Source organism: Micropterus dolomieu, linkage group LG22, assembly GCF_021292245.1.
Source record: "Micropterus dolomieu isolate WLL.071019.BEF.003 ecotype Adirondacks linkage group LG22, ASM2129224v1, whole genome shotgun sequence".
Classification (NCBI taxonomy): Eukaryota; Metazoa; Chordata; class Actinopteri; order Centrarchiformes; family Centrarchidae; genus Micropterus; species Micropterus dolomieu.
The window spans coordinates 32,729,601-32,746,915 of NC_060171.1; the positions used below are offsets into that span (position 1 = coordinate 32,729,601).

Here is a 17,315-nt window from a genome sequence, read left to right on the forward strand (position 1 = left end):
TTAACAAATAACAGCAAGTATAAAGAAATGCTCACATCATCATTTCTGTTCATTATTAGAAGTCCATCTTCCCAAACACTTTTTTAATTATCCCATTACCACAAACCAAATTACACACAGTGAATTTGAGGCTACAGGGGCCCAGAGGCATTCACCTTTCTTTGCCTGTTAGTAATCCGTTGTGAATATTTCCACAAGAACAAAAATGGAAAGCAAACTATTAGGTCAGATATTTTTAATCAAGATAAAACTATCAAAATGTGCCGTTTTAAGAATAAACATTTTCCTTGTGTTGTACAATGTTTATATAAATTAATCTTACTCCCTTAAAGCCGCCATACTTTAGGCAGGTGGACTTTAATTGACAAAGATTGGTTCACGTGAAAAAATAACAAATGACCACATTAATCAGCTGATCAATCTAAATAACGAAATCCAGTTCCTGTCAAATCAAGACCCATCACACCTTACAAAACCTGCACAGCGTTGTTTGTTAGTGGTTGAGAGGCTACATTTCTGTAATATTTATTTATCTATCCATCAGTATTTATACTGTATCAATACATTTGAAGATGGTGAGGCTTTTATGATTGGATATGATTAATTAAACTCTTCAAATCTGCAGCATTTACGGTAGCTGCACAGTACAGTGATACAATATCACCATCTAATGTTGAACTGGAAATATTACAGCAGATTTGTCTTATAATGTGGCCCTGCCTTTGTGTGTGTTTATACATGTGTGCACTGCCACCCCTGAAAGCAGAGTGACCTTTGCAACATGCTCCTCCTCACCTGTATACACATAAATACTTCATGGTAGTGAAGTACTTTGGTGTTGTCCAATAATTAACTACTGGCACTGATAAAGCAGGAAGAACAGATAAAAATAGAGAGAGGGGAAGAAAAAGGAGAGAGAGAAGGAAAGAAGCACGTGAAACAGAGAAGTTAGATCAGCAAAGAAAAAGGAAGGACGTTGACTCAGCAGTTGCAGTCTGCGGGGAAGTGTGTGCTGACGTTCTCATTTTGTTTTTCTCCTGCAGTGGTTAAATGTACTCCATTGAGGACACACAGGTGGCCAGGACCATAGAGCTGAATGATGGCACACGCATGCCAGTTTTGGGTCTGGGGACATGGAAGGTAGCCTCAACATTCATTCCTATACAAGCTTTATTGTAAAGAATCCAGTTCTTATCAATTTCTTATCTTGTATAATGTTAAAGAGAAATGTTCTGATGCTTTACAGATACATGCATTTTAGGTAATAGAGTATTTTCTGAATGTAATCTGTCTAGGGAGGCGATTGAAAATTATGGACTTATTCGTCCTGCCAGTTCAAATGGCAAGGGACTTCCTGCATACTGATCTTTGGTCCTTCATTACCTCTGTCAAGGATGTTATGTTTTTGATGTTGTTTGTTTGTCTGTCAGAAGATTTTTTACTTTCATTAACTTTGCAAGATAGGTCAATTGTGAACTGAGATGATGAGGTTTCAGCTCATGGGACAACCATATTTTGACATAATGTAATTCTAATAGTTTTGAAAACATATCCACACATACAGTATCTCCCAAAAGTGAGTACTTCCCTCACATTTTAGTACAATGTAAAGTAGTGAGTGTACAGCTTGTATAACAGTGTAAATTTGCTGTCCCCTCAAAATTACACATTACACTACCATTAATGTCTAAACCGCTGGCAACATTTCACTCAGGGGTGTACTCACTTTTGTTGCCAGTACATTGTAGCAAAGTGTCATTTCTTCAGTGTTGTCACATGTAAAAATATAATCACATATTTACAAAAATGTGAGGGGTGTACTCACTTTTGGGAGATACTGTATATAGACCATTGGCCTTGGTGAGGGTCTGTACTCTCTGAGTGCCCTTGTGGAAGGAATACTTTAACATTTAAAAAATAAGATTATTTTCTTTCTTGTCGAGAGTTAGATAGGAAGATTGAAACTACTCTTATCTGAGCAATAACTATGGAGCAAGAATCCAGAGCTGGTTAGCTTAACTTAGCACAAAGACTGGAAAGACCAGGAATTAGCTAGCTTAGCTCTGTCCCTAGAAGCATTTCTAAAGCTCACATAAAATATTTTACTTGTACTTGTTGCAGTCCTCCAAACTTCCCCACACCTCATTCCAGGGTGCAGTAGAGGCTGCCATTGCAGCTGGCTACCGTCACATAGACACAGCTTACTGCTACAAGAATGAGGTTGAAATCGGCAAAGCTCTGCGCTCCAAGATGCAGCAGGGCATCATCAGGCGCCAGGACATGTTCATTGTCAGTAAGGTGGGTGCTGAGGGGAACAGGTGTTACAGCAGGACAGGGCAATTATTTGCAACACGAGGAGGGGGAATTACATCTGTTTAGTTTATACACCTGACATATTTTGTTCTTTTGAATTGCAAAGGATAGGAAAAAACACCTGTCACACCCATTCCAACAAGAGTTACTAAAAACGAAAAATGTACCCTAAGAATATTTTATGCATTAAAAAGTGGTTACCTTTTCTGTATTTTCATACTTAATGTGTTGTCTATATATTGTGTGTGATATTTAATTTTGCAGATAACCCTCCTGTACCTTTTTTTTTTTTATAGCTGTGGAGTACCCATCATGCCCCGGAGGACATCCCTGTGTGCCTGAATAAGTCCCTGAATGATCTCCAGCTGGACTACCTGGATCTTTACCTTGTGCATTTCCCTGTTGGCCTAAAGGTTGAGAGTAACAAAATATTGTGGCAGGATTCAAATGTTTCCACCCCATATTCTGCCCTTATCCCAGGCTAAGAAAAAAGTATTCGACTGTAGAAATTATTTTTATGAATGGTTAATCACATTGTTATGGCTTCACATGTTAGCCAACAATTGCTGACAAAGAGCAAAACTGCCGTCCCATTGCAGTTGTGTTTCTATCCACTTAACACATACATTGATAAATGTATTGGTTTCCACCAGCTCCTACAAAATGTTAAGTATACTGATGTATAGAAAAATATCATATGTTCAGGAGCTAGTCACTGCTGTGTCATATAGTGTCCAGTGGGTTTATCAGAGCTCACCAGAAATGACTAGAAATGGGGACAAAACAGACCAGGCCAGAGAAAAAATAGCTAAAAGAAGTGAAAACTAAGTGTTAAATCAACTGGTTTAAATGTATTAATTAGAACATTAATTAATTTTAATTGCCAATATCAATAATGTAACTTATTGCAGGTTTGGATTAATTTATGTATATATATATATATATATATATATATGTTTTTTAAACTTATTTGTATGTGTCCATGAAAAGAGCTAAGCAATTATAAATGTTTGGAAAAGGACACCTGCTGTATCTTTGCCTACGAGCATTTGTTTGACTGTAACCTCTAAATTTCTTCTTAGAAAATGGGTGATGAGATTTTCCCGAAGATGGATGGAAAGACGCTGACCTCTGATGTAGACTACATAGATGTATGGAGGGTAAGAACACATGTACTCTCTCTGTTTGCGTGTTCGCTGGCACCAACACAGCTCACCTGCCCCACCAGCTTTAAATTTTAAAACTAAAAATGTATGCATAAATAGTAATATCAACATCAAAATGAAATGGAAACTACACAGATGTGCGCATACATTTTTTTTTACATAAATGCAGCTCTATACATTCATTCACAATATCTTACAGTCACTTCAGTTTCTTATGCAAGTTACAGAGAAACAGAAAACTTTTTTTTTTGTTGTTTTCTAAACTTTTCTAAACTCTAAGCAGTTTTCTCCCTCAAAGTTAATTTAATTTTCTCCTTATAAATCAAAGAAAACTTCATCCACCTGAAATGGGAAAGAGATTTAGAATAGTTTCAGTTAAACCACATTAGTCTTTTAGTGGATCATTGAGGTGTGACTGCTGCTCTCTGTTGTTGTGTTTGCAGGGGATGGAAGCCCTGCAAGCCTCCGGGAAGGTGAAGAGCATTGGTGTGTCCAATTTCAACATCCTGCAGCTTGAGAGACTTCTCGCTCTGTGCAGGGTGCCCCCTGCTGTCAATCAGGTCCTGCACATTTAGCTCCTTCATTGACATAAGCAGGAGAAAGTCTGTTGATGTTCACGTACAGACCCATAGGCCAAACTTTCATTTACTGTGCAAGCAAGTGGTCCGACCTCAGGTCGGTTGTCGTGATTAACTGATGGCCTGCCCCATAGATCTCACTTTAAGATTTTTGTCTTGCCTTTGTTAGACAACAGAATGTGGAAAAAGACTGGTAAACTGGGGAAATGAGTAGGCTATCTGTCACAAGTCAAACCATAATTTATTTATTTGCATAAATGATCTTTTAGTAGAAAATATCTAATGTTATGTTGGTGAAGAAACATATCAGATCTTACGTGATATTGTAAGATGTAACAAATAATTAACTCATAAATGACCTCTATGTTACCATGACATCACTACTACTATACACAACATAGCGTTAACATGTGGTGACATCACATGATGTTGACGAATGACGTGTTCATGTAATGTAACTACGTGATGAGATTATTCTCTATTATACAGTGGTGCAACTAGCATGTCGAAATTTCATGTAAAGTATCACAAGTTATGCTTTTATTTACACTGTTCTGTAGGGGGAACTTCCTGGAACAAAATTTTGGTCCTGCTCAGCATCAGACTTTAAATCCACGTTCATAAACTTAGCACGCTCTGTCCAGATCAGCATCCAAATTTGCTCACCTTTTCTTTGGTGTTACATCATCCATAGGTGGAGCTCCATCCCTACCTGGTGCAGACAGAGATGATAGAGTTCTGTAAATCCAAGAACATCGCCCTGACTGCCTACAGCCCCTTTGGCTCCCCTGAGAGACCCCCAGAGATGTAAGACGCTTAGCATCAATCACCTACTCCACTGACTCAGACTGATCATTAAAAATGAATCATGCGCATGGATGCTTCTGTTGAAATCATTAAGTTAGGTGTGTTCATGCTCAGAGGTAATTTTCTGATCCATAGAGGACACATTAATTGGATCTACTTTGTGTTGGTTCATACATCAAAGTTACAACCAAACAGAGCTTCTAAGCAGGATGACTCAGGAGTTGAACATAATATTATCTGTCATCCTTACCCTTTGTCATATTCCCACCAGTTAAGAGAGTTCAGAGAAATAGCACAGTTTTTCATCTGCTGTTGAATTTCATCCATTAATAAATAGGATATATCTATCTATCAAGCAGTATGGAAGATTAAAAAAACATAAGTGTAATACAACAAACATTGTAAAATGCATTTTCTTTTCATGTATGCATTTACTGTCATAATTAAATGAAAAATATATATATTAAAATGACAATTATTTAACTTTTTGTATTTAATAACAAAATGAATTGTTTGTCATTGTGTCATTGACATTGAACAGCTTCCTGCAGCAAAATCATGCCAACACGTAAAGTAAAACTGCCTGTACAGTCGATTTTTCTACTTCCTTTCTCACTGAAACTGCTTTGACCCCGAACTCTTAATTGATCAAAGTATATCTAGATGTGGATCCTGAGAGGAGCTCTAACAGTTTCAGTTTCTTCTTGTGGACAAACTGGAGGATGTTTCTGAAGCAGACTGATGTAGGATGTGGCATCAGTCTAGTGAAATATGGAGTAAGAAGTGGGATAGAAATTTACTGTAATTACTCATTGAGCCTACTGATTCTTATGAATGAAACACTCTGGTCTTCTTCATCTTGTCTACTTTAGGCTCAGAGGAGACACTGATCCCCATAAGCTCCTGGAGGACCCAGTCATAACAGATATAGCCAAGAAGCACAGACACAGCCCCGCACAGGTCCGTGTGAGTGTGTGTATTGTATATGTGTGTGTTTTCTTTTGTTAGTAACAGTGTTGTTCTCCCAGGTGTTGCTGAGGTACCATGTGCAGCAGGGTATTTCAGTCATCCCTAAGAGTGACAAGCCTCATCACATCCTAGAAAACACCAAGGTAAAACTTCCCTTTCTACTTTTTATCCATGTACTGTTTGAATCTCTGAGGCTCACTCCTACGAGTTGCCTTCTTTCTTAAGCGCTCACTTTGCTTTGTAGTAGAAGTGTGTTGTGATTGTGGATGTTTTCTTTATTTAGTTGCTTCCTCCTACATGCAGCTGTGGTGCAACACAGCTCAGAGTTCACATCAAATTCAGTTTTTTTCAAAATAAAAAACATGTATATATTTTAAACGGCATTGATTCAATTTTTGCTACTTGAAAGGGAGCAGAACAACCTGAAAAACACTGATACATTACCAGCTTCTAATGTGGATATGAGAATGTTGTAGCAAAAAAAAGGGTTTACAGCAGTAGAGCCAGCAGACGTGGAGCAACATTCATCTTTCCGTCCACCTGCTGAATGTAAGTCCAATATTCACACTGCTCCACCACCAGAAAAATATCTGTCTCTTTAGCAGCTAAATAATCCCCAGGTTACCAGCTAGTTGCTCTCTGGCATTTGGTGCTGGGCAGGTACAGTGGGTTCATCCATGCTTTGTTAACTGTAAACAGCTGGCTGCTGTGGCTGGAAACAAGTTGATGAGACTTAACAAAAACAGTAAAGTTGTCCATAAAACCAAAACAATGGGCTGAAAGAGGGTTTATTCATTGTGCTGCAGGAATAACAAAACACTATTTTTCTAGGACTGTCAGCATCTATATAGTCGTCTATAAAACCCAGCTGTCAAAATCTGTTGGTGTTTGGTGCAGATCTTTGACTTCAGTCTGACTGAAGAAGACATGAGAGCACTGAGAGGCCTGGACCGAGGGTGGAAGGCCTGCGTAATTGACGAGTAAGCAAACACACAGCCATTGTAACAATAGTCTGTACGGTGCTGCTTTTTTCACAGTGATGATCGTTTTTCTGTTTTTTAGAATCAAGTCTCATCCGTACTACCCCTTTGTTTGAGGCTGCCAGGAGAGTGGAGAGAAAAGACCAGACCAGCTACATTCAGTCAATCTACAGTATTGTTTAACTAATGATGATGGAATTTGAAGGTGAGGACAAATCTGAAGACTGAAGAAGAATCAAATATAAATGCAATAAATGTGACCAACAAATATCAGGGCGCTGATAAGCTCTTTTCTAATTTCTAATCAGAAAACTGATACGCTTACTTTTCTAATGTTTTCCTGTTGTGAATAAAATACTGTAGGTTTGTGTTTACACATCACTGGACTATTATTTTAATTTGACAATGTGACAAAGTTGAGACTTACAAACACACAGTCCAACAAATTATTCTGAATCACACATTTTATTACAATTCACAGTAAGAAGCACATAATAATTTCTTTACATACACTCTGTAAATGTGGGAAGGTAGGCTTTGCTGGATGGACCTAGATAAAGCATGTAACAATTTCTCTGTGAGAATTTGTGCTTGTGTGACGAGGCTATCTGCAGATGCGTTTAAATCTGTCCATCAACTTATAATACAACACATAAATAATCACTTAAATTTATGTAGTTTTGTACTCCAGAGGCAGTGGTTACAATATTTTATGGATTATGTCAATTCTACCGCCTTTAAGTCCTGCAAGGCAGACTGACCTTGGAGTAGGAATGAGGTTTCTGAGGGACTTGTCTGATGATTTTAGGAATGTGTAAACCATAGTGGTCACCTGACCCAATACCTGACAGAGTCACTGACTGTTTGCTGGCTGTACTGACAACTGTCACCTGCTGATCATCAGCTGTAGCTAGCTTGCTAATTAAGCTAATGTAGGCTCCATGAGTGGGTTTAAAAACGTTGTCTCCAGCTGACTTTTTCATGCCCCCAGCTGACTCGTTTTAAAGCAAGACTTTAAAAATCAGTTTTAATGTGCTCAAACGGTTCATAGTACATGATATCATGCAAAAACATAGTTAAAGCTGCATGTGCCAGGCCACAAGTCAGAATCCTCAACATATCATCCATGCAGAAGACATGGAAATAAAGCACTGTTCTTGCAGTGTAAAGCAGCTGGTTAGTTATTCCTCAGAGCTGGTTAGTGCCTAGTCAACGGTGGATGAGTTATGGCAGGGGTTAGTATTACGTAACTGCAGCTGGTACTTAGACCTGGAGCATGTCTCTCGAAATTTGAAAAATCACAATCAGTGGTTCCACCCATTATGTGTGGACCCTTGTATGATAATTGGCTCCTGGTTTAAACAAAACAAGGGAAACATTTAGTATTTAATAATGTATAAGGATGACTGCTAGTTAACTGAAAATTGTGTTGCTCCATGCTGTCCTGTTATGTGTATGTGTAATAAAGACCCTGCAGTGAACTCCTTTTGTAGCTCCAAATAATCAGCATTGTATAAAAGAATCTGCTGGTATACCCAATTTTACGTCGACCTTCCAGTAGCTTTTTGCAGACTAGAGTGCAAGAGTACAACTCATCTTGCAGTTTTACACTTAATATTAACCCGCCACCCAGCCTTTGAACTTTTTCAAGCTCTCATTTCCTGACTTTAAAAAGACACCTGAATGTCAAAGCATATTTTTGCATTGACTGTACCAAGGATACAAAAATGGTTTCTCTCTTCAGAGAATATCTAACTGTGAATGCAAATGTGGTACAAAGAGTGTCCATCATATGGTGTAGTTTTTGTCAACTCCTCTCCCTTGTTGTGATACTGCAGTGTCTTTTGTGAGAAAGTGATTCTGATACTTCTATTAAAGATTTTGTATCAGAAATACTACTGTTTTTATGTGGGGTGTGATATTCATTTCACCCCTTGTCCCATCTTCTTGTTCTCTGGTGAGGGTGATGATGGTGAAGGCTTCACAGTGCACACACATGCTGAGGCCCCTGCAATGCGTTTTGGCAGGTCTGGCCCTCTGGACCATGAGTCCTTGTCAGGGGTGTACACCTGAGTGGCTCTGGAAAATGCCATACTCTCCCAGCTGTAGCCCCCAAGCACGTAGATCCTCCCTGCCCAGACTGCAAGCCCGGCCTCACTGTTGGGCAGCAGCAGCGGTGCCACCTGGGTCCACTGGCCACTGCTTGGGTCGTAGGACTCCACCTGCAGGATGTCGAAGCGCTCTGTGGTGTCTTCGTGGTCATCGCTGCCCCCAATCGCGTAGATGAGGTGGTTAAGCGAGGCCATGCAGTGCCAGCCCCGGGCCAGAGACATGGCCTGGCGTTCCACCCACACATCACAGTCCCGTGATGGATCATAACTCAGGACATCTCTGCGGTATGGGCCGATCTGATAGTCATGACCGCCTGAGATGTAGACTATGCCACGGTGGACCGTCCCAGCATGGCCATAAGTTAACCTACGAAAGACAGAATTTAAAAGTTCTAATGTAGAACTGTACAAGAAAACTTCACATCGTTATCTGTAATTCAACAACTATGACAAAGAAACAAAAAGCTGAGGATTAGATTAGAGCATAAATCTGACAGCTAACGTTTCATGAATACACAGAAGCAGTAAGGCAGAAGCTGGAGAGAAGGAGATCCGTGCAGGTGGAGTGGACCAACCCAAACCAAATCAGTGAGCTGGAACTCTTAGTAGAGCTCCAGGCACTGCAGAGATGGGTGATTGTTTATATTAAAATACTGATGCATGCAGCTTTAACCAAAGTGTTGGACGGTGTTAAGTTGGCAGTGCTATTTGAAAAAGTCAGGTAGCTACCAAAATCATCCATGAGGATACATTCTCAGTGGGCCGTGTCTCCACCAAATTTCATGGCAACCACTCTACCAGAGAAATTTTCCCATTAAACAGCAGACCCAGTAGTAACATGTGTTCCTACCTGGGCAGTCCTGCCACGTAGGACCAGCAGTCCTCAGCGGGACAGTAAACCTCCACAGAGGACAAAGCTCCGGTGTCATTCCTTCCACCCACGGCGATCAGGCACTCTCCCACTACCCCCAGGTAAAAATCCACTCGCTGCTGGTTCATTGGAGAACCCTGGAAAAACATCAGACTGTCACTGTGTCTGGGCTACTTAGTAGGGGGGGGGGATCGATACAGCATAGTATTGCGATATTTTCCATGGCAATATTGTTTCAATACACGGAGGTCAAGTATCGATCTTTTATTTACTTTATTTACTTTTTGGTACTATAATAATAATAAAATCAATTGCTTTTTCAGTCCACGAGAAAAAGAGTTTTCCTTTGGGGACACAATTTGAAGTTGGAAAAAAGATAATAAATTGCAATATATCGCAATATGTTTAAAATTTTAATAATATCATATTGTGACATAGGTATCGTGATAATACCGTATCGTGACATAAGTATCGTGATAATATCGTATCGCGACATAAGTATCGTTATAATACCGTATTGTGACATAAGTATCGTAATAATATCGTATCGTGACATAAGTATCGTAATAATATCGTATCGCGACATAAGTATCGTTATAATATCGTATCACGACATAAGTATCGTTATATCGTATCGCGACATAAGTATCGTTATAATATCGTATCGCGGCATAAGTATCGTTATAATATCGTATCGCGACATAAGTATCGTAATAATATCGTATCGCGACATAAGTATCGTTATAATAGCGTATCGCGACATAAGTATCATTATAATAGTGTATCGTGACATAAGTATCGTAATAATATCGTATCGCGACATAAGTATCGTTATAATATTGTATCGTGACATAAGTATCGTAATAATATCGTATCATGCCAGTATTGTAATAATATCATATCGTGGGGCCTCTGGTGATTCCCACCCATACTACTTTGCTGCTAAAAGACAACTCTAAACAGGAAGTGAGAAATAATAATGGCAGCTGGGAGGTGGGGAGTTTTCTTTTCTTTGTGCTTGAGTTGAGATGATGTTCTGGGTATTTACTGTTTATTTACAGTGCACATTTCATTTGTCAACTAAAAAGTAGGAGAATGGAACCAGCTCTGTGGTACCCTGGTCCACTGGTTGTTGCGGGGGTCGTATCTGTACAGCAGGTTACAGGCAGCATCTCCACCGTTGTCCCTGGACGAGCTGCCGCCAGCAGCGAAGATGAAGCCCCCCAACACCGCCAGGCAGTGGTGGCTCCGCTGGGCCGGCAGCTCAGTTTCCACCTCCCAGCTTCCTGTTTCACTGTCTAGCCGGCAAACATTGGCGCTCAGCTCCTCGCCACGTTCTGACACCTCGAGAAGTAAAGAGAGGAGGTTACAGGAATTTAATGAGCTTCGGCTCCAGCTGAGCTAATTCTCGGGTCAGCAGAGTCTCAGAGTCTTTTAGGGCAAACTCCAAATTTAAAGTCTAATTCCAAATCGTTAAGTACAAGTTCAATTCAAGCCACGTGTGTTACAACAGCTAGTCCAAGTCACGTCACAAGTTTTCAAGAACAAGTCCAAGTCAAGCAACAGTCTCACATCTCAGGACTTCTGATTGCCTCATGTCAAGTACTTAGGGACAAGTCCAAGTCAAAAGGTCTTCATAAGCAAAGATGTGAGGCCTGTTTTGTTTATTTTTTATAGTAACAAGATATTACCAGGTCAAAACTTGAGACCTAAATATTTTTTGACTCATGTCAAGTCAGGTCTTTAGGGAATCAAGTCTCAGTTAAATCAAGTCCCTCATTAATCAAGCCAAGATCAAGTACACAAGTCTTCATTTTTGTGACTCAAGTCTGACACAATTCTCAAGTGCTTATGTATTCAGCACATCGGCGACAATACCCCCAAAAGTGCTGTGAAAGAAAACCTTTCTTCTATAGAATTGAGAGCAAATATTCTATGAACTAATTTTGTAGCAAAACAAATTCTGACAAATGTCAAGAGAATGACACTTTTTCATTTAACAGTAAACTGTGTGGACTCATATCACATTAAATACTGAACAACTACTGTCAGTGGCTACATTTGATTTTGCCATCTCTAAAAATGAAGTCATCATCAGAGTGATACATCACCCCTCTGTACCTCTCCTCCAATCAGTAGCAGCTGCTCTGCTCCTTCCCTCAGCGTGGTGCGTGCTGTTTGCAGGAGCGGCTGGGCGCTGGGCCTGGCGTGGTACTCCAGAGCTTCCTCCACCAGGGCCTCGCAGCCGGCCTCTTCCGGCAGCAAGGCCCGCACCGCCGGCACCACCCGGCCCACAAGGTCCCCCACCGGCATCAGAGGGAAGCGGATGTGTGTGAGGAGCTCTCTGGCGTGGGAGGTCCGCTCGGGAGTCTGGCTGAGCCACTGCAGGGTGGCCTGCAGAAGCGCCTCCTCGCTCTCATGCTGAACCTGATGATGAAGCCAGAAGCTCAGATATTAATTATGGGGGTCAACATCTAAGCCCTTTCCCCCAAACATGATATGGATTTCTATTTTGTGTTGCGGGGGGGTTGTATTGTTAACTGCTGTTTCCAAGGTCAAGAGTAACTTTCGGTCAAACAACGCACGAGTATTTACCTGGCCACTGGAGAGGTAGGAGGTGAGTTTGTGTAGAGGAATGTCGCGAATGAAATCTGGGGTGAAAGAGAGTGTAGCAAAGTGTGTGAGGATGAAGTGGTCGATGAAGGCGTCGAGTCGCTCCAGACTGTAGAGCAGAGCCAGCTCCTGCAGGTACAGGTAGTTCTCCTCACTCACCTCCCTCTCCAGGTACTGACAGCAGAAATCCACCGCTCGCCACACCTGAACAACAGCAGCTTTTAAAACTTGAGTACATGCAGTGTAGTATGATGCACTGTTGAGCTGCAGGTAGCCTGTTCTATCCATTTAACATCATGTGTTGAGCAGGGAGTGCCCAGTTTCTTACCTGCAGAAGGTGGGCAGCTTCCAGCACATAGTCAATGTTTCCTCCATCCAATGGCAGCTCTCCACTGTACAGGAAGTCCACTACAGCGTTCAGACCGATGTAGGACATCCCAACCAGCTCCACCTGCACACAGCAAGAGGACAATGAGTGAGTTGGACATATGATAATGTCCGTGGACACCATCCAACTAAGCATTTCTCACAGCATGAGTTATCTTAGTGACATTACTATTAATAATATAGATGTAGATTGAGACTAGAGGACTGCATTTATTAGGAAAATAATTTAAAGAAAACACAGAATGGGGAAGGGAGACGAAGAAACAAAGCCTCCCATTGTTCAAATGATCTACAATTCCCAGATTGTCCCTGTGTATAAAGCTTTCTTTGCAGCATCCTATGTACCTCCTCCTGGCGTTCCTCCCTCATGCCCAAGGTAAACATAGCGTGGAAGTACGGGCTGGAGATGGCCAGCAGTGCTCGGTGAGCGGGGACCCGCTGGTCGTCGGCCACCAGAACCACATCACAGAACTGTCTGTGCTGCCGCTGCTCATTGAGGCCCTGCAACAGCTCCACCGCATGACCCACCCAGTGGAACACCTGCCAACACATCACAACACAATGGCTGCTTTCTAAAGGTCTTGGGAGGGCAATTTTGTGATTCCAGGTGTCTCCTGACTCCAGGGGGCTCAGACTTTCTTCTAGTGAATTTATCGGTTTCATTTAGGAGAGGGACAGACTGAAGAAATGCTCTGCACACTGATCTGACTTCTTGGTTTGGAGACACATGTTGGAACAGGTGCGATTTGACAAATTTTCCTTTAGTTTGTCCCTGCGATGTAGCCGAGTAGCTAATATTAATGTAGCTAGCAAGCTGTCCACACATCTGAGACAGAGAATAAGAGACGTAAACAGCAGAAGCAAATTAATTAGTGTGTAGACTGTTCTGCTCTGTGTGCTCTGTAACTGGTTATTCAATTGATTGTGTGTGTTATGCTAGTTGAACCATGCGGGACGGCCCCTAGCTGTTTGGAAACTGTATTTTTTGAATATGTAACAATAACAGCCTTGCAGGTGGTGCAGGTCTTTATTCTTGCTTGAGGGTGGGGGTGCCTTTAGACAGACTGTTGCCAAAAAGAAATGAAAATTATTCAGTAGATTTGACATAGCAGCTGGTAAATCTGTTCTAACCAGTTTTAAACTGCACTACATAATTAAAAAGTAACATGTAGAGAGGGTTACTCAGTGTTGATAAGACTATTCCCTGTCATGTCTATTGTGACCTCTTGAAATGAAACACTGTCCTGCCTCAGCAAAAGTGAACGTCCTCCCTGAGAGTTATCTTCACGGTGGTCTTCACCTCGCTGCTGTGCCGCTCCCTTCTTGTTTGTATTTATATGTTTGTGTCAGAGTCTGACTGTTTGGTTCAGTCCACACAAACACTGACCTTGGACGATTCACTGATCCGCTGGGGCCGACACATGCGGCTCAGTTGGCCATTGTCCATTATGTCCCCTCAGGCAACCATGATCTAAGGGACACACACACACACACACACACACACACAAACACACACACTGGTATTACAATACTTTTAAATATTTCACTAAACCCTTATTGTATCCTAATCAAAGTTCTTATCAACCTTCCATCTCAGAAGTAGAACCAGGAAAGTTATATATTTTAAGTTAGTACATGGAACCAGACTTAGAACTACTGTCTTCATCTAAAATATTTGGTCCCCCTATTCTCTCTCTCTCTCACACACACACACACACACACACACACACACACACAGTGACAATGTTAATAATGGTCACTTTCTGATTTAAAGCCTAGAGAGCTGTCATTGTTATAAACTGTTTATATCACTGGACGTATGTTGGAGCAGAAGGCATCTAGTTACACAGTTAGCAGCATCTCTTGTTACCGCTCTTTTTGGAGGAAACAATCAACATGCGAGGCTTCAACGACGACACAAAACCGGGCCGCTTCTTCACACGGTCTCTTTTAACACAGTCTCTTCTTACATAGACATTTTCCTGTATATCCTCAGCTCTTAGAGAACAGAAGCGACTGCACAAAGTAGCACCTCGCCGCTAGCCCTGCGTAAACAAACACACTTCCGGTTTAGGTTTTCAAAACAAATTAATTTCTGGGATGACTCTAAAAACCACAGCAAAGTAAAATATTCCAGGAACGATAATGAGTAAAAATGAAAATATAGGCGGTCACATTTAACCTACCTCAAATCCTGACGGTGGGATAGCTTCTTATTAGCCATTTTTTGGAACCTCCAAACAAATTATTTAGGGCTTGTAAAGGTTTGACAATTGTTACAACACATTATTTAACAAACTGCAGCAATAGCACGTGATTGTTTTGATGACTGTAATGAAAGGACACTAAGTTACTCACAGCCTGTTTATGTCATCAACCCTTCTTTTGTCATTTTATTTTGAAGCCCAAGTCATTCAGCCCGATGTTGTGATTGGCTCTAGCTAACGCTCTGGCTTACTTTAAATGAACACATCCAGGAAGTAATGAGCGGCTAATGGACCAATCACGACCAGTTATGTGGGAGTATGTTCAAGGCTGGAAATGTCACCAGACGTTTTGAAGATAATGTGTTTTGTATTATCCTGTAAAACTCGGCCAACTTAAATGTTCCCCGAGGTGCAGTGTGAACAGGTGAGATGTGTACAGTTTCTGTTGTCCTGATGTCGATGCGGAGCTCGTTCCACCGTAGTGGAGCCCAGATTCTAAAAGAGTTGCTCAATTTTGATTCTGTTTGGCTCGGTATAGCAGAACAAAACTCCATTGTATAAAAGGCCCCCTGAGTAATCAGTGCTCTGTGGATGTGGAACAACTGGAATAGAAAACTGTGCTATTAATATTTGTAAGTCTCTTAACAAAGAAATTCAACTGGTCGAACATGTATAGTTAAAGAATCTAAATCTGAGTCAAATCTCAACTAAATCCCGAGAGAGTGACCATAAACTAGAGGCTGACAGAGGTCTGTATAAATCATGGAAACCGTTAGAGGCACATTTAAGTAACAGAGATAAAAAAAAGTCTCATATGTGCCCAAAAGATAAAACAACTGAAGATAAATATATTGTTATTTTTGAAAAAATAAAATGGTCCTAATGTTTTCCTTTTATGTTCACTGTTGATTATTCTTTACCATGAACACCTAACACCACAGTGATGAACACTATTTAGCTATGAGGGTGTGTTGGGCTGCTGGTGCACCAGCAGGTGGCGCGGGGTGATGCAGAACCAGAGCGACAGAGCCCAGGGGGGTAAGTGGTGGTCTTCCTCTTGATCGGCCCTCATCAGTGTCAGTCAACAGAGTGGACTACCAGCAGGAGATAAGTGACCTTTGACCTCGATGCTGTCCTTCCTATAGCCTACATATACAGGCAACCCCCCTCCTGGCTGGCAGACAAACATTATGTTGTAGCCTGTACAATTTGTATTGTGTTTAAGTGTGAAGTAGCCACACTCGTTTTGTGATGTACCTACATTGTTTAGAATGTTGCAAACGGCATATTACAATATTGGATGTGGCACTACACTGTATTTTTGGAGTTGGAGGCTACTGTTTAGCCTAGTGTGTCTGGATGCTTGTATTACAGTCCGTAATTGGCCCCTAAGGACAAATCTTGTAATTTCTTATGAATTGAAATTAAACAATTGGAACAGTAATCTCTGTATTGATATGCATGAATTTGCACAATTTAGCAAAATTAACACCGGAAGTTAATTATTTTGCCTTCAGAATAAAGGGTGACTTGACCCTGAAAATGAATAATCAAACAGAAAAGTTGTACTTCTAATAAATAATTCCTCACAGGATGTCAGAGATATGCTCATTAATTGTCACATCATTATATATGCCCTGCCTTTTCTCTGTATTGTGTTCAATGTTAATTACTAAATCCAATAAAATGAATAAATGTAGTAAAATAAAGATCACATCTCACTGCTAAAATGAAATATGTTTGTTTAATGTTAATTGTATGGGTTAATTTTCTGGGGATTTTCTGGCTGAAATAGATTATTGTAGTATGTATACTCATGTAAAAATAGGATTATAATATTGTGTAAGAAAAGCATCCATTGCTGCATTGTTTTCTTTTAATGAGCAAATAGCAAATACAAACTGTCAATTTAATGAGCCGTTTTAAAAGGGAATTTGTTGATGTAAAAACATTATTAAAAAACATGATGTACGTTGTTTGTACAGCATATTGCTACTGGTGTCCTCACCAGGTTGGTCAGAGGTGATGATTGTAGGGGCTCTCAGCTGAGAGGATACATTTCAGTCCATTAATTTTACTGGAAAAACATGCTTTGACTTACATGTCTGGCATGGCTATAAAAAAAAAAAAATGAATTGAATTAAATGTCTGATTAATAATTTACATTTATATATCTTTTGTAAAAGAAAAAAAAGAAAGTTTTTTGGCTGTGGCACATTTAAAATAAATATTGTTTACGATTTATATATTTTAAGTGTTGCAACCATTGTTTTCACTACTGTTAACTTAATTTTGAAAGTCCCCCCCGGAAAA

At 40.5% G+C, this 17,315-nt stretch overlaps 2 protein-coding genes across 5 annotated transcripts; one reads left to right on the plus strand and one right to left on the minus strand.

Annotated features, from left to right (window-relative positions):
* Window positions 1-1,019: 1,019 nt before the first annotated feature.
* On the plus strand, window positions 1,020-7,187 carry zgc:56622 (uncharacterized protein LOC326033 homolog). Of its 2 annotated transcripts, none has more exons than XM_046037686.1 (10): window positions 1,020-1,140; window positions 2,122-2,298; window positions 2,610-2,726; window positions 3,396-3,473; window positions 3,923-4,039; window positions 4,752-4,864; window positions 5,737-5,824; window positions 5,893-5,976; window positions 6,731-6,813; window positions 6,896-7,187. In XM_046037686.1, exons 1-10 carry the CDS (start codon window positions 1,051-1,053, stop codon window positions 6,927-6,929), a joined length of 981 nt encoding a protein of 326 aa, XP_045893642.1. In that variant the 5' UTR covers window positions 1,020-1,050; the 3' UTR covers window positions 6,930-7,187. The 2 variants fall into 2 exon arrangements, with proteins under 2 accessions (XP_045893642.1, XP_045893643.1); XM_046037687.1 differs by having other exon boundaries at window positions 2,152-2,298.
* A 75-nt stretch (window positions 7,188-7,262) lies between these two features.
* On the minus strand, window positions 7,263-15,016 carry klhl36 (kelch-like family member 36). Of its 3 annotated transcripts, none has more exons than XM_046037683.1 (10): window positions 14,982-15,016; window positions 14,642-14,840; window positions 14,183-14,266; window positions 13,141-13,335; window positions 12,737-12,859; window positions 12,391-12,612; window positions 11,917-12,222; window positions 10,912-11,139; window positions 9,775-9,932; window positions 7,263-9,291 (listed from the first exon to the last, which is right to left on the minus strand). In XM_046037683.1, the coding sequence occupies exons 3-10, from the start codon at window positions 14,240-14,242 to the stop codon at window positions 8,736-8,738; spliced, it is 1,848 nt and encodes a 615-aa protein (XP_045893639.1). In that variant the 5' UTR covers window positions 14,243-14,266; window positions 14,642-14,840; window positions 14,982-15,016; the 3' UTR covers window positions 7,263-8,735. The 3 variants fall into 3 exon arrangements, with proteins under 3 accessions (XP_045893639.1, XP_045893638.1, XP_045893640.1); XM_046037682.1 differs by having other exon boundaries at window positions 14,666-14,840; window positions 14,982-15,015; XM_046037684.1 differs by lacking the exon at window positions 14,982-15,016 and having other exon boundaries at window positions 14,766-14,831.
* Window positions 15,017-17,315: the final 2,299 nt, after the last annotated feature.

Bases quoted from the DNA above. Each gene is read 5' to 3' on its own strand.
- klhl36 (XM_046037683.1), bottom strand. From the start codon at position 14,242: ATGGACAATGGCCAACTGAGCCGCATGTGTCGGCCCCAGCGGATCAGT. The intron at 12,860-13,140 runs GTACATAGGATG...TGCTGTGTGCAG, and splicing joins GGGAGGAACGCCAGGAGGAG to GTGGAGCTGGTTGGGATGTC. The intron at 9,292-9,774 runs GTAGGAACACAT...TGTCTTTCGTAG, and splicing joins TACGTGGCAGGACTGCCCAG to GTTAACTTATGGCCATGCTG.
- zgc:56622 (XM_046037686.1), top strand. From the start codon at position 1,051: ATGTACTCCATTGAGGACACACAGGTGGCCAGGACCATAGAGCTGAAT. The intron at 3,474-3,922 runs GTAAGAACACAT...TTGTGTTTGCAG, and splicing joins ACTACATAGATGTATGGAGG to GGGATGGAAGCCCTGCAAGC. The intron at 5,977-6,730 runs GTAAAACTTCCC...TGTTTGGTGCAG, and splicing joins ACATCCTAGAAAACACCAAG to ATCTTTGACTTCAGTCTGAC.